Here is a 16253-nt window from a genome sequence, read left to right on the forward strand (position 1 = left end):
CTTTTATCCCAGTTTAGCAGATAAGAATCCTGGTGGGAATCAGTAGCTAGATAAGAAGGTAAGCCAGCTAGTAAGTAGTGTGGCCAGGTTTGAACAGAGGCAAACTGACTCGAAATCCTATGCAAAAATAATGTCTATGGATCCCATAGCCAGCTTCCTCCAATGTTAGCATCTCATAAAACTACAGCGTGAGGTGTTGAAATAGGAGCGGCAGGGCTGCGTCCCCGGCACCCGGCCGCCCGCATGGCTAGCTTATACCCAGAAATAATTACACGGAAACTGTATTCTTTCAAACACTGCCTGGCCCGGATAGTTCCAGTTCCTTATGGCTAGCTCTTACATATTGTTCTAACCCATTTCTAATATTCTGTGTAGCCCACGAGCTGGCTTACCAGGGAGGATCTTAACCTGCGTCTGTCTGGAGCGGGAGAACCATGGCGACTCCTCACACAGCTTCTTTTTCCCAGCATTCTCCTCTGTCTACTCCGCCTACCTAATTTTCTATCCAATAAAATGGGCCAAGGCAGTTTCTTTATTAGTAAGAAATCATTCCCACATCATTTCCCCTTTTTCCGTTTAAACAAAAAAGAAAGGCTTTAACTTTAGCATAGTAAAATTACATATAACAAAACAGTTATCAAGTAAGAATTACAGTTATAATATTTATATCTATTTTATCTTTTATCATAATTAAGGAAAACTATAACTATTCATTCTTCAATTCCATCAAAGACTCCAGAAGGATATAATATTACCTATCAAACAAGAAGTAAGAAAACTCTAAAAATGACAGAGACATCTCGCTGCCTGGACAGTCATCCAAAGTTCCTCTGTACCGTTGGGGCATCCATCTTCGGCCTACAGGCCCATGTTATGCAGAGACATTTCCATGAAGCAGGAAATTTCAAAGACAGTTCAGTCATTTTCTGCTGTGTCCTGCAGAATGTCTCGCAGACTCTTTCATGAATCAGGAACCCCAAAAGGTCATTTCACCTTTAGGCAAGTTCAGCAGTCCTCTCTCTGCGGGTTCTCTGTGTCCAGTTTATGCAACAGTCCAGGCAAGAGCAGTTTCTTGCCCAAATGACTATCAAACTCCATAAGGATCCTCTTCGATGCCCATCTTCCTCTTGAAGTAGCTGGTGCTGCCAGGAGCAGACGTGTCTCCTTGTCATGAAAAGTCCTAAGTTATTAAAATATTTTAAATGCCATGTTCTGCAGTCTTTGAAAGATATGAAGAATGCCTATCTAACTGAAATATATCTCTATATATCTAGAAAATCTAATTAACATGACTACAAGCTTAACTATTAGCGATGATTATCCATTAACAACCTATATTTTCTAATTATACATTACATTTTAAATGAACTACACAATCACAATACCTTAATCAAGTTCAAAAATACATATACATATAACAAAATTGACCTTAAAATCCATACCAATGCAAATTATTCATATCTATATCATATCCCCCTTTAAATGTAAAAGAACATTTATAAACAATATTTGGGAACATGGGCGTAGTTTTTTCTTTCCAAACTGCTTCCTGCTGAATAGGGGCGTCGTTAATTAGGTCTTTTGTGGTATAACCTGTGTGCCAGGGTCATCTCAGTTGGCAGTTGAGTGAAGTAATTTTTTGAGGGTGTTCACAGCAACCTTTCAGGAGGGCGTGGTCTATCATACCAAATCGGAATAGATGCAATCCACAGGGTCACATCCTCTGTGAAAACAAAAGAAGACCCTCTCCAAAGCATCATATCCTTAGACCCAAATTCTGAAGTCAAGATACCTTTAGAACATATGTGCAGGTTCAGCTTAGCAGCCCATATAATGAAATGTCTCTCTGTATTTAGCTCCTTCACAGTCAAAAATTTTAAAGAAAACACAATGTACATAATCCAGACTCTCTGTGAATTTTCCATTTTTACGTGGCTTATTTTTCTTTATTTCTCTTAATCTATAACTATCTGTACTTAAGACATTAACTTTATTCTTTATATTCTTTTTCTTCTCTCTCCCAAGCCTACGTACATTTATCCTACAGTGTCTGAATCTGTTCTATTGTGAATCTGTAATTTTTTTATTATCCAGGAGCATTTCTTAAAATGTTAAGCACTTCTTAAAAACTTAAGTTGCACCATGTACAGGTAATACGGTACTGCCTGTGTCCTGCCCAGTCTAAACCTTAACTGCACAGTTTTAAGGTAATTACGGTAGTTCCTGCCTGAGGTCAGCACAGTTCAGCATGGAGCAGCCACTCCTGCCTCAGAGTCATTTGGTTCTTCCGAGCTGAGCACAGTTCCAGGCACACAGCAGTTCACATTGGAGCTGCAATCAGCAGTTTAATTCTGAGACTGAGTGTGCAGCACAGAAACTCTTTTCATCCAAGTTACAGCCAAATCTGACATGCAGAGCACTGCGCAGTCTGAAAACGCGTCTCTGTATGGCGGCAGGAATCCGCCATGCTCTTCTGCCTGCCTAAGCCTGATTCCGCCATCTGCCCAGGTGCAGGCAGGGAACGCTGAGCCATCGGCAGGTCTCAGAGCAATCTCCTCCGATCCCAAGTGGGAACAGAAACATCCAGTCCCATAAAAGCCTTGAAATGCTTTAAAGCCAGAGTTCACGCTGGCAGTACAGCACCAGGAAGCCGTGCTTTAAAATGACGCAGCTTTTTTTCTCTGCTGCTGTTGCTGAATCAGGAATCTCTCTACAGCACGCCACCAACAAAACAGCAAAAATCTGTGTTAAACTCTGTTTCCCTTATTTTTAAGCCTTCTCAGGTTTTTAAGTGGATTTAGCCCATCACGTCTGGGCGCCATCTGTTGAAATAGGAGCGGCAGGGCTGCGTCCCCGGCACCCGGCCGCCCGCATGGCTAGCTTATACCCAGAAATAATTACACGGAAACTGTATTCTTTCAAACACTGCCTGGCCCGGATAGTTCCAGTTCCTTATGGCTAGCTCTTACATATTGTTCTAACCCATTTCTAATATTCTGTGTAGCCCACGAGCTGGCTTACCAGGGAGGATCTTAACCTGCGTCTGTCTGGAGCGGGAGAACCATGGCGACTCCTCACACAGCTTCTTTTTCCCAGCAGTGAGGCTCCAATCTAACATTGAGAACTTCTTGACGTTGCTAATTAAACTTGAACCCATATGCGAGTTTTGCCTATTGGCTCACTAATACCCAGATTTTGATCCAGAGTCCAGATTTTGGATCAGGATTTCATATTGATTTTGGTTGTATATTTCCCTAGCACTTTGAAATCTGTAACAATTCTTTAGTCTTGCGATCATGACCTTGACACATTGGAGAAGTACCTGCCAGTTATCCCACAAAGTGTCTTTTGCTTGAGGTCTAATGTTTTCCCATGTTGAGTGTATACATTTTTTTGGTTATGCACTTTTAATACAACATGGGTGATCTTGTGTCCTCCCCAGGGACACAGATCAGATGTATATGATGTGAGGTCTTTTTTTCTGGATTTCGACTACTTGACTAAAATTATTTCTGTTTGAGTAGCTGGGTGGTTGCTGCTGCTGGTGGTGGTGCTGGTGTGTGTATGAGAGAGAGACAGAGAGAGAGACAGAGAGAGAGAGAGAGAGAGAGAGACAGAGACAGAGACAGAGACAGAGAGAGACAGAGAGAGAGAGACAGAGAGAGAGAGAGAGACAGAGAGAGAGAGGTACATGAGTGTGAAGGTGCAGCGCCTGGGAGCACATGCAGAACTAACAGGATGGCCCTGGGTATCTTTATCATTCTCCACCTGATTGTCTTGAGGCAAGTTCTCTCACTGATCCAAAATCTTACCACTTCAGCTAGGCTGGCCGGCCACTGAGGACTTGGGACCTGCCTGTCTCTGCCCTGCAATGATGGGGCTACAGACATATGAAGTTTATGTATTGATTATGCCTTACATGTTGGAGAGTTAAATTCAGGCCCAATGCTTTCTCAGCGAGTGGTTTGACTGATGAAGCCATCTCCCTGTCCCCTGTGTTTTATTGTTGTTGTTGTTTCTCTTTGTAAACAGTACATGTAAATAGCAATGTGAGATGTTTCAAATGCATGATGGTGCCAGGTAGTCATTTGATGTATTCATTATTCTCATCACTTTTTTGAGGTTTGATAATTGGATTTCTGCTGTGGGGAGGAGCAGCTTCTCCTCTGTCATTTGTTCAATTTCTTATGTCTTCAATGTCCTGCCAGGGTACAGGGAGCATCCCAGGGATATCTTTGCTTCTCCCTTGTTTTTTTTTTTTCTTCTATTTTCGCCTCTACTAGTGACCTGATAAAACCAAATCTAGCACCAGCATTTGTGACTAAGAAATTATGTGCTTTTGAAAAAGAGTTTGAATTTTTGTGTTACTTTATTTTATTTTTTAAAAAGAAAACAAATTTTTTTCTCATTTTACACACCAATCCCAGTTCCCACTCCCTTCCCTCTTCCAATTCCCTCCACCTTTCCTCACTCTCCCACCTCCACCCACCCCCCATCCACTCCTCATAGAGGGTAAGGCACATGGCTGTGAGGAACATCCAAGGCCCTCTCTTTTATATCTAGGCTGAGCAAGGTATCATCCAAAGAGAATGGGTTCCCAAAAACCAGCACAAGCAGTAGGGATAAATCCTGGTGCCACTGCCAGTGGTCCCCCTGTCTGCCCCAGCCACACAACTGTCAACCACATTAAAGAAGGACTAGTTTGGACCTATGCTGGTTTCTTCCCAGTCGGGCTGTAGTTGGTGAGCTCCCATTAGCTCAGGTAGACTGTTTCAGTGGGTATCCCCATCACAGTCTTGACTTCTTTGCTCATATTCTCACTCCTCCCACTCTTCAACTGGACTTTGGGATCTCAGTCCAGTGCTCCAATGTGGGTCTCTGCCTCTGTTTCCATCCGTTTCTGGATGAAGGTTCTATGGTGGCATTTAAGATGGAATTACGTACTTTTAAAGGAATCAAAATAACTGTTTTCTCAATCAGGGTTGAAACAGGAAAAGACTGCTTTAGAAAGCCATAGTTGTTCCCGTCGCTAGAGATCAGCCTGGGGCCAGGTATCCTGATCTCCACTAGAGTTCAGACCTTTGACCTCATGGTTCCAGAAGTGCTAACTGGTCAGGTGTGGTGGTGGCGGTAGTGTGTGTGGGAGGAGGATGTGGTATATTTCTGCCTCACAATTACCCCCACCCTATGTCATATTTTAGGATTTGTTTGGCCAATAAGATTGCAGCACACACACACACCAGCCTCAGACCCTGCTGGAGCCTTGCCTTTGATGTCACAATCTGACCTTCAGACACTAATCTGGCCACAGCCACTCATAGGCCAGATGGCAAAGTAAAGAAGACCACAGTAAGATGTGGAAGAGAACTGATCCTCAAGCCAAGATCAAAGCAGGAGATAGGCCCCAGACTTGTCATTCTCTGGCTCTGGGGTCAGCCACACAGACAACATTGCCACACCCTCTAGAACTGTCAGACTTTCAGGGCTTCTCTGTGTTTGAGGACATTAGCCATCAAATCAAAGAAGTAGGAGCCCAACTGGTAAAGAAAGTGAATGCCATCTTTCAGCTGGACATCACCAAAGATGGGAAGACCATTCTGCAATGGACCATTGACCTCAAGAATGGTTCTGGGGACATGTACCTGGGATCTGCCCAGCTTCCAGCAGACACTGTCTTCATCATTCCTGACTCTGTATTCATGGAGTTAGTTGTGGGTAAGATGAACCCACAGAAGGCTTTTCTGGCTGGCAAGTTCAAAGTGAAAGGCAAAGTTTTCCTTAGCCAGAAGCTGGAGAAGATCTTCAGAGACTGGGGCAAATTTTAAGCATGCAAGAAACCCAGACAAGATCAAGACTTCTGGTGTATAATGTTGAGTGGTAGCCATGCTTAAACTGAAGATTAAAGGAAAAAATAGCCAATATTTTTACTCAAAATCTTCCTATTCAAGTTCAATTGATTTCCTGCTGATGTTTACATTTGCTGGGTTCTGGGACAGTAAAAAAATGTTGGAGTGTAACACTTAAAACCTTTGTCTTTTCATTTTCTCAGCTGGGTTTATCCTCTTATGTCAATGTGAGGCCACATGAAGCTGAATGGGTCATTCTGTTTGGATCTTAAAGCTGATGATTTTCTAAGATATGAGTATATCTATCTATCTATCTATCTATCTATCTATCTATCTATCTATCTATTAGAAAAATATATAGCCTTTTTAGTAGTTTGGAGCTTTAGGGGAAAGAAGTGAGTATGTGGGCACTATGCATGGTGATTTCATTTCAGAAGGAGAGCTTACTGCAGGTCTCAAGGCCCTGAGACGGTGATCTCTACAGCTCTGTGCTTGGAACCCGGCAATAGTGAGATGTTGTTCCTGGCATAGTGTATCCTTTGATGGATTCAAGCCAGGAAAGTTGAAGGGCCTGAAAGATATTCAAGGTGGTTCTTAGGCCAGATCATGAAGCAGAATTGTCCAGAAGCATAGTTCAAGTCTGTGTGATGGGAACCTCAGTTTCGGCTCAGTTGGGGAGAACGTACCTTTCAGCCATGTTTCAATGTCAGTGGGGCCACCTTTGAAGAGCTTTTGCCCTCCTTTGCTGTGTGGGAAGGTTACGGTATTGACCATTGTTCTATGCAAGACCAGTGAGATGCTGTCATTATTTAAAGACAGGCTACATAGTTCTCTCTGATCCATTTCTAAAGAATTCATGTTACTGGGAGTTTGTGCATTGGCATTTTAAGAATCAAGTTCATGCAAGGGGTTTTCCTCTTTCTGGTAGCTTTCCTCACATGTTTTCTTGGACTGGTATGAAGCCAACTACAGCTCATTTGGTCTCCACAAGGGAGTGTGCGCATCATTGGTTCACATGTGGTCTGAACGAATCTTTAAATATGTGCAACATAGATATTCTGAGGCTCCTATGAAAGTTATGTCAGAACTTTGGTGATCAACACAGGTCTGTCTTCTTAGTCTATTTTATGCTGCCATAATACAACATCTGAGATTGAGTACTTTATACAGAAGAGAAGTTTATTTGACTTATGGTCTCAAAGGCTCTAGGAATTCTTGGAGCATGGTGCTGGAATACTATTACCATCCAAGAGGGCTTATCTGTTGTGTTGTAAAATGGAAAAGGGCATCACACAGTGAGTGGTTTACTAGGTCAAGTGAATTTTGTTTCTTATAAAGCTACTAATAGCATCATGATGGTCCCATACTTATGACCTCATCTCAACCCAAACATCTCCCAAACATTCATCCTCTTGATACCAGTAACATAAACTTAGGGAGTCAGTTTCCAGGACATCAATTTTGGGGAACACATTAAAGGCATGGTACCTACCCAATGTCATTTCATTTTAAAGTAATATCTTAAGGCAAACATATATGTACAAGTACAAAAACTTGTATGAAAGCCAACGAGACGGCTCAGTGAGGAAGGGAAACGACTACCGAGGCTGAGAACCTGGGTTTGATTTCTGGAACGCACACAGTGGAAGGAGAGAAGCAAGAAGCAAGCACACCCCTAGAAATAGTCCTGTCATCTCTACGCACAAATACATATAACCATTTTTAAAGTTAAAAACACTGCTTAAATGCAGAGAATAAGTGATTGTGGGATCTCCAACCCCAACTGGTACATCTGCAATGAAATTCTACATAGGGAGCACTGCCGAAGGGATGTGTGTGAAAAGACTGCTAGGGGCCAGGGGACCAGGACTCTTGCCGTAAGATAGGTGTCTTCTATATATGATGTGAAAGTTGCATCCAGGAAACTTCAGCCATGTGGCCACCTAAACAAGACCTGCATAATGACAATACTAATTGACATGACGATGTGGATGGAGAAAATTTCATAAGGTCCTACCCCGAGATGAAGAGCTACAGGATACCAATGGCTACCGAGAGAGGAAAATTCAGCCTTCTTCGGGGATCAGCCCTCTGAATTAGGTTACCCAGTCCCATGTGGTCCGCCCTAAGTAGACACGGGTATATATAAATAACAGTAAATGGGCTCAGTTATACATACTCAGTGTATTCACACACACCACAATAATTACAAGGAGGACTTGAGTTTGAGAAGAAGTGGGGGGGATATCGGAAGAGTTGGAGGGGAAAAGGAGGGGTGAAATGATATATAGTTCTCATGTATGAAATTCTATAAAAATTAAAAATGCAAATAAAAAAGGAAAATATCAAAGAAACATAAAAGCCTGGTTCAAACATTAACTGTAGCTATGTTGCTAATTATTTAAAACTGAAAGCGAAGCAAATGTCTATCAATAGGAGAAGGGATGAACAAATTGTGGACTGTCATACCATAGAATACTACTTAGCAATAAAAAGGAATGAATTATAGTTGCACACCCAGCACAGCAGATGGAAAGAAGAAAATAATTATGTTGATGAGAAGATGCCAGAGAGACCTGAGTAGATGCTATAGTATTATAAAACACTGGAAAAGATGAGGAAAAAACTATTAGAAAATGTGAGTGTGATGGCAGTTTGCCAGGAGATGAGAATGGGGCGTGGGAAGGATGGGGGAGGTGTTTCAAATGATCATGGGGAAACTTGGGCTGATGGATGTAGTCATTATCTCCGTGTGGCGAGGGGTTACAAATGATCTATAGATCAATACACCCAATTTTACACTTTACTAACGTACATGGACTTCTGTTGTCCATGTCTCAGTGCAAGCGCTAAAGCTGCCCTAAAGGCAGCCTTTGTTCCCAGCAAGGACATTTCCAAGGGGACTTGTGGTTAACCCTGTCTCAGGGAAATGAGTCCTTTGACCTGTCACAGGCCTGGTTTCCCACCCTTGGCTGATTTAGATGACCCCGAGATTCTCCGTGGAGGAGAAGGCAAAGCAATGGCTGTTGTTCCCAGAGCATCTCTTCTTTGGGGAAGGGAAAGGCTGTTTGTTCAAACGACGCTCTGTTGAGTGAGTCCACTCCATGGGAAGAGATTGCTAAGGGTCTGGGTGGTCACCTGACCGTGTATCTTGGTTTCTTTTCTCCCTGGGGTCATGAAAACCGATAAGCACACAGTGGTGTTCCTGCTGCGTCCTGCTCTCATGGCATCTGTGGAGGCTTCACTCAGAGTTCTTTGTTCAGAAAGACCGGGCTTCCTCCAACTAGGCCACAAGAGGGTGGGCAGATGTACAGGACACTATATGAGGGAAACGGCAAGTCCAAGTTCAGGGATCCAGAGAGCCTTGCTCAGGCTGTGAGTTGGCATTCACCGCCACTGACTGGCCTTGAGGCAAGGACCACATAGGACAACCAAAGGAGAGGCTAGCTGATGCTTGGAGCAGCATCTGACCTAAGGTCCACCCAAACAAACCTGACTCAGGTTCCTTCCTTGAGAATCTTGGATTGAGAAAATGATAGACTGAGCTATGAGCAAGCAATGAGAAGGGATCTGGAAGGTGGGGCCTGATAGCAGAGGAGCCAGCAACCCCACGGGAGACCGACTAACTCTCGCGGCAGAAGCTGGAGACAGGCGCGAACAGGAGCCTTGAGTAAGCAGAGGAAGCTGCTCAGGACTTGGGCAACACTGCAGGAAGCCCTTAGGAATTCACAAGAAACGGTCCCATGTCATACTGTGTCACTGATGGTTAGTGAACCACTCCTTGCCACAGATGCCTCATCTGGAAGCAGTAGTCCGGGCCCTGTCAGGACAGTGTGCCAGGGAGCTACAATCAGGACATGCCGCTCACCAAGCTGCACTTTCCATAAGTGTGACTTCCCTTCTCTTCGGAATGAGAATCAAGGTGAGAAGGTGAGTGAGTGAGGGCTTTCAGGGGCTCCTTTTCGTCTCTAAAAAGGGCCATGCTTGGGGTTTCCCCTGCTGTGCTCCAGGGACTTCTCTGCCTTTTGTCTTATACTCAGATGGGGCTCTCAGAAGGTCACATCTGGCTCAAGTACACATCTGTGTTTGGTTTGGTCAGCACAAAGTTGGCCAGGGCAGTGTTTTTAAGACTGAGTTAAGACTTAAAAATGAGACTCCTGGATTCTTCCGAAAAAATTAGAATTTTGTCCACACTGAGCCCATGTTCCTGCCAGGCAATAGCTCAGGAGTGGTGTGTGTGTGTGTCTGTGGGGGGGGGGGAGTCCTCCAGAAAGACCCAGGTCCTCCTCTGCTTGCTGCATCCTTGGCACTGATGCTGTGCTAACTAGGTCTGACATTACAATGTTCACATTGTCGTTTTCCCAAGCTGGGCCTGCTTCCTGGGATTCCCAACAGGGTTTATTTATGGAATGGAACACAATGGGTTTGTATCTTGGGGAGTGCTAAACCAGGAAAAGACCTGGCCAAGATAGAAGGATGAAGACAGATTTGCCACCTGCAGCAGGTCTAGAGAGCCCAGGAGTCAATCAAAGCCATGCCGTCCTTCAGTAGAGGAAACTGGGGATCTTATTCTGTGGGCGCTGAGTGTATTCACATACAGCTGTGGCCCATTCCTGAGCATGCTCAGTTTAAGGTAATACTTTTTTAAAGGCTTATTTTTTACACGTGTGTGTTGTACTTGTATAGTGTGTGTGTTTGGTATAGTGTAATCACACAACTGTATGAGTTTTCACACCTGAGTACAGGCATGTGGAGGCTAGAGAAGGATGGTGTCTTTCTCGGCTCCTCACCTTATTGCTTTGAGACAGGGTTTCTCACTGATACAGAAGTTCACTTTGGCCGGTCAGTGACCTCTCAGGATTAGTTTATCCCTGTCCCCCCAAATTTGGGATTACAGGTGCTTACATACATGCCTGACTTTTTACATGGACGCTAGGGATTCAAACTCAGGTTCTCATACTTGCTCAGCAAGTGCTTTTACTGAGTTACCTCTCCACCCTTATTTTTGAATTTTTAAAACTAAGTGTGTGTATGCGTGTCTGTGTATGGGTTTGTGAACACGAGTGCCACGCCTGTGGAGCCAACAGTGTGTTAGGCACCTAGAAACTGGACTTAGGGGTGTTGTGCACTGCCCAGCATGGATTCTGGGAATTGAACCACCTCTCCAGCTGCTAAAGGAAAAAAGAAACCCAAACCCCAAGCAAGTCATTACATTTTGGGGCACGCTTAACTCAAGGCCCTGGGACATGTTTAAGGTTAATATGGCGGACAGTGTATGTTTGGCCATGCTCAATTTACACCATTAAAATTTCGCTGAAAATAAAGGAGATGGCCCTTTAAAGAGGCATTAATATAGTGAGTCTGTCCTCGTAGGTCCCTGTCTTGCTCAGTTGCTAACATAGCTCCATACTGTAAGGTGCCTTATTTTTTCCTTTAACTGAGAGAGACACTCTGCTCATTTTTTCCCATGGCCATATAACAAATAATGCAAATTTAATGACTCAAAACAATATCCATGCATTAAGTCTCAATTCTTGCTGACTAGAAGTCCAGGTGGGCTCAGCTCCCAACGATGACATCAGGGAATTGGCTAGGCTGTGCCTTGTGTGAGAATCCATAGGAAAGTTAACATTGCAATCACTGAGATTAGGACAGGATCAGCTTTGGGGGGGTCCTCATCTGCAGAATGAGAAGTGCTGTGTGGAGCCCTCCTGCTCCAAACTTCACTGGGTCCTTCCACCCCAGTTTTCTTTGTCTACTTTATGGGGCTCCTGTGGTTACACTGCACCGCTGTGGTTCCAGGATAATCTCCCTTTCTTAATCTCCACTGAAAAGTCAGTTATATCCTTAGAATCCCTTTGGCCTGTAATAACACTCATCCAGACCCTCTCCATTTCACGGGAAGCATATGGTTGGGGTTATGGTTTAAGGATAGAGCGCTAGCCCAGCATGCCAAGGCGCTGCGTTGGAGTCACGGCACCATGAAAAGATATCCTATATCAAAGTACCAACCCTGGGAGGGGAATTAATGTTGAGTGGTCCCTGGGGTGAGTCGCCGATATGAGGTAAGTGTTCTTGTGAGAAGCAGGGAGATCAGCTTCCAGAACTCTGAAGAGTGATGGCTATTGCTTAAGCCATCCAGGCCACATGTCTTGTTATACAGCTTGTAACCCATGAACCTCACCATGGCCACAGCCCTCAGGACTGAGATGCAAAGCATTCCTAGGGCCCACAGTTCTATAATTCCACTTCCTCTGACTCCGCCATCTAAACCTCACCCAAACCTTCATGAAACGGACCCTCATTCAGTTATCCTGTTCTTCCACAATGTATGTGTTCCCCCAACCTCAGCCCCGTGTTCTGAGTTTCTGTGGCTCTTCTCATCTGGGACAAACACATGCCCTGGCTTTGCCAGCACAGTCCTGGGTCACACTGTCATCTTGCTATTCAGTCAGCAGTTTGTCCTTCCTCAGAGAAGTCTCAGTTTGTCAGGTCATGAGGCCCCCTCTGCACTACTAGGGTGGGAGGTCCGGGGAGCAGAGCCAATCAGGTCCCTTTCCTGGTTTCACGTTGCCTCATTCTTTGGGAGTCTGGTGTACACTATAGATTTTACAACTGTTTGTTGAGTTAGTGAAAAAACTTTTTTAATATTAAAAAGTCCACAAAAAATTCCAAATAGGGGCTGGCCAGTGGCTCAGGATGCTTGCTGCTCTTCCAGGGTGACTGAGTATGGTTCCCAGCTCCCATGTTGGATGACTCACAACCAACTGTACTTCTGCCCTCCACAGGAACTGTACTCAAGTGCGCAAACCCACCTACAGTCACATGAGAACAATTAAAAATAAAACTTATAAAAGAAAAAATCTGAATAATATAAAAGAGTTGTGGAAGAATCTTTTTGTACAATGTGAAGAAGTGTCACTCTGATTGGTTTAATAAAAAACTGAACGACCAATCACTAGGCAGGATTTCTAGGCACAGAGGATGGTAGGAAGAAAGGTGGAGACTGTGAGACACGAGGAGACTCAGAGCAAACAGAAGGAGCACTATGAGGGTGAGATAATAAAGCCAAGAGGCAGGAAGTAAATTAATAGAAACGGGTTAATTTTAGTAGAGATAGTTAGAAACAAGCCTAAGCTATTGGCTGAACTTTCATAATTAATAATGAATCTCCACGTCATTATTGGAGAACCTCCGGTCCTGACAAAAATGTCTGACTACATTAAAAACTATTGTCTTAGTTAGGGTTTCAACTGATGTGAAGAGACCCCGTGACCATGGCAACTCTTTTTTTTTTTTTTGTTCTTCTTGGCATTTACTTTATTTTATTTTATTTTTTTTGTTGAAAAAATTTCAGCCTCCTCCCTGCCTCCCATTTCCCTCCCCTTCCTCCAACTCCTCTCCCCCTCCCCCCACTCCATTCCCCCTCCCTCTCGAGAAAAACATTTAATGGAGGCTGGCTTACAGTTTCAGAGATTTGGTCCACTATTATCACAGCAGGAAACATGATGGTGTGAATGCAGACATGGTGTTGGGGAAGGAGCTGGAGAGTCCTATATCTTGATCCATAGACAGCAGAAGGAGACTGTATGTACACTACATGGAGTTTGGGCACATAGGAGACCTCAAACCCTACCTCTACAGTGGCACTTCCTCCAACAAGGCCTTACCTCCTAATAGTGCCACTCCCTATGGGGTCAAGTGCTCAAACACATGAGTCTATAGGGGTATTTCTATTCAAATCACCACAAACATTTAGGGAAAATTTAGTTCTTTTTACTTCATCTCTTTTTCCTGGCCCTTCTCTGTGGTGCACCATGCCCATCTGCGCTCTATGTACCGCCATACAGTTCGTGAACCAGGCAAGGGGCTGGAGATTGAAACACACAAAGAGACAGAGACAGAGAGAGAGAGAGACAGGTCATCCTTGAAACAAGAATGCCCCAAGAATGTCCCCTTTATTGTGTTCAGGGGCAGATTATGTAGAGATAGCCATGCGCCAGCCAAACCCACCAGAAACCACTCTCCTGCCATCAGGAACTCCTGAGGGTCTCGTGCTCAGAGCAGCTGCAGGCCATCTCAGAGCAGAGGAAAACAAGTTGTTTACAAGAAATTCAGGATCTGGTGGTTCACAGCTCCCAACACTTCTCCACAAAATATCTTGTCTCTGCTTCTAGATATAATCCCACAAGAGCCAACACACAGATTGAGTATGTTCAGCCCTCCTTTTCTTGGTTTTGTTTTGTTTTTCCACCAGAATAAAAGCCGATCCTAGATGCTATTTCCTACCTTCCTACCTTGAGTTTTGACTTATTTCACAGAGTACCACACACATCCGTCCTTTAAAACTGCTCCCCTTGAGGGTCAGGGGTGGGTGGTTTGACCATGTGGGAACTTCTTCCTGTTCGCTGATATGCTGTTAGAAATTTGCCATGAAATGTAGCTTCCAAACTCAAGGAGCAAGATCAGCCCTTTTGCTTGGGGTTGGCATTTATTTTCTCTCATTACGTTCTCTGCATCATCTGTATTCTGTGACACAGGATGTGAAGAGGATGCCCACTAGGGGAGAGAAAAAGGATGGGATCCCTTGTCTGTGCCTGGGACAGTGCTGTCTTTGTTCCTTCTGTTTTGCGGAGGTCAACCGAGAATGCTGTGGTCTGGTAGGCTTCAGGTAAGGGTGGTGGAAAGCTCCTGTCAGTCATTGGTTCATCCTTCTGGTGCCGTCAGAGTGTTCTTGTGTCTGAGTGGGAGCCCAGGCTGCAGGCAGGAGCTAGCAGGTAGAATGAAATAATCGATTAGATCTGCCCTGTGAGAAACTGTGCTAGGAGCAGCAAAACCTGCAGTTGGTTCTTAGATCTAGTCACGGGAATCCGGAGTTTCCCCAGGCCAGAACTATTCTGTTTATTTGCCCAAAGCAGGAAAGAAAGGGGATTTTATTCTGATGAAGGATTTTTGTCATTCTGTCAAAGGCACAGGGTGCTCCTTGGGAGCCACCTCCTCCCCCATCAGCCCAGTTTGCTGTTAATGAGATTCGCACTAGGCAGTTTTTCTCTTTTCTTCTGCTGAGAGGTGGCGGGAGTGAAATTTGGCTTGGGTGATTACCCAGTGTGGAACAAGAGGCTCAGAAGTGTGTGTTTGTATGTGTGTGTGTGTGTGTGTGTTGTGCACCAGCTTATCTGGTTGTGCATCATTGGAAAACAGCTCTTCATCACCCGTTTTTAGCTTGTACTAATTTCTTTTCTGTTGCTGTGATAAGATACCCCAGCAACAGCACCAACTTAAAGAAAAAAGGGTTTCTTTTGGCTTACAGTTCTGGGGGAATAGAGTCCATCACAGCGGGGAAGACATGGCAACAGGCATGGTAGTAGGGACAAGAAGCCATCTAGTCATGGTGCACCTGCATACAAGAAGCAGAAAGCCAACAGCAAGCAGGGTCACGCTATAAAACCTCAAAGCCCTCTTCCAGTTAGGGACTTCCTTCAATGAAGCTCTACCTCCCAAAGGCTCCGTAATCTTCCCCAATAGTGGCCCTAGCTGGGGATTTTATATACAGTTGCTTTCTGCCATCCACAGACCATGCACCATCAATTCAATGAATAGGACAAGAGGACATGGGAAGCGTTTTTGGAGGATGAGGTCTGGACACTGCAAGAACCTAATCCAATCTACAATTGAACTGTCATCATTTTATTAATCGAATCGATCATTTAGCAAATACCGATGAATCCTCCAGTGCCAGGTTTGTGCTGGCAGCAGGATGTGATGGTGCTGAAATCCATTTCTTCTCACCCAAGGTAGCAGCATAACCCTGAAAAGAAAGGGGAAGCCAAGGCTCAGAGAGGCTAAAGGTTCATGTGAACCATGAGTGAAGAGCAGAACTTAGAATACTTTGCTAGAGACGCTACTTCCTTCCTTCATAACTATGGTTCCTATAGTAAGACCCTGCCTCATCTCAGTATATATCTCACATATAAAATAAAATCAGATGGGACCCTATAAAGTGACTGGGTCTCTTCTCATGACTAGTGGGGTATCCAAGGAGTGACTTGTCTAGCTCATTCTGCAAAGTCCTCATCAACAAGAAAAAATTCACTAGAGGTGACCCTTTCTCAGACTTCCCAGCATCTAAAACTGTGAGCTGAATAAAATTCCATCACTCAGTCTATGGTTTTCAGATATGGTGGTAAATGAATGTTTCAAGACCAGGAGCTCCTCGGATTTGATGATCTTGAAAATGGTACCTGGGCCAAGACTTGAACGTCAGCAGGTGATCTGGAAGGTGTTTCCAGAGGTACTTGTTCAGGAGTTGCCATGATAGGGGGTGAAGGCAGGTGACACAGGGCTCTTTGCTGAACGGCGCCACTGGGCCTTAGTCCCATAACAGGACCTGGCATAAAGACACCTCTG

General features: G+C 44.4%; 1 protein-coding gene and 1 long non-coding RNA gene across 2 annotated transcripts in view; one reads left to right on the forward strand and one right to left on the reverse strand.

Moving 5' to 3' along the window:
* Window positions 1-451: 451 nt before the first annotated feature.
* LOC126512071 (uncharacterized) overlaps window positions 452-16253 on the reverse strand; it is a 75880-nt gene continuing 60078 nt past the window's right edge. Inside the window, exon 2 of the long non-coding RNA XR_007594900.1 lies at window positions 452-1279. This is a non-coding gene — a long non-coding RNA (uncharacterized lncRNA). The remainder of the gene's footprint in view (window positions 1280-16253) is intronic.
* Scp2d1 (SCP2 sterol binding domain containing 1) lies at window positions 5355-5825 on the forward strand. Its single transcript, XM_050159631.1, has one exon. It carries the CDS (start codon window positions 5355-5357, stop codon window positions 5823-5825), a length of 471 nt encoding a protein of 156 aa, XP_050015588.1.

The sequence above is a fragment of the Alexandromys fortis genome, unplaced genomic scaffold, assembly GCF_014885135.2.
Source record: "Alexandromys fortis isolate MF-2015 unplaced genomic scaffold, M_Fortis_MF-2015_v1.1 scaffold_115, whole genome shotgun sequence".
Classification (NCBI taxonomy): domain Eukaryota; kingdom Metazoa; phylum Chordata; class Mammalia; order Rodentia; family Cricetidae; genus Alexandromys; species Alexandromys fortis.

Coding starts and splice junctions, on each gene's coding strand:
- Scp2d1 (XM_050159631.1), top strand. CDS start 5,355: ATGTGGAAGAGAACTGATCCTCAAGCCAAGATCAAAGCAGGAGATAGG.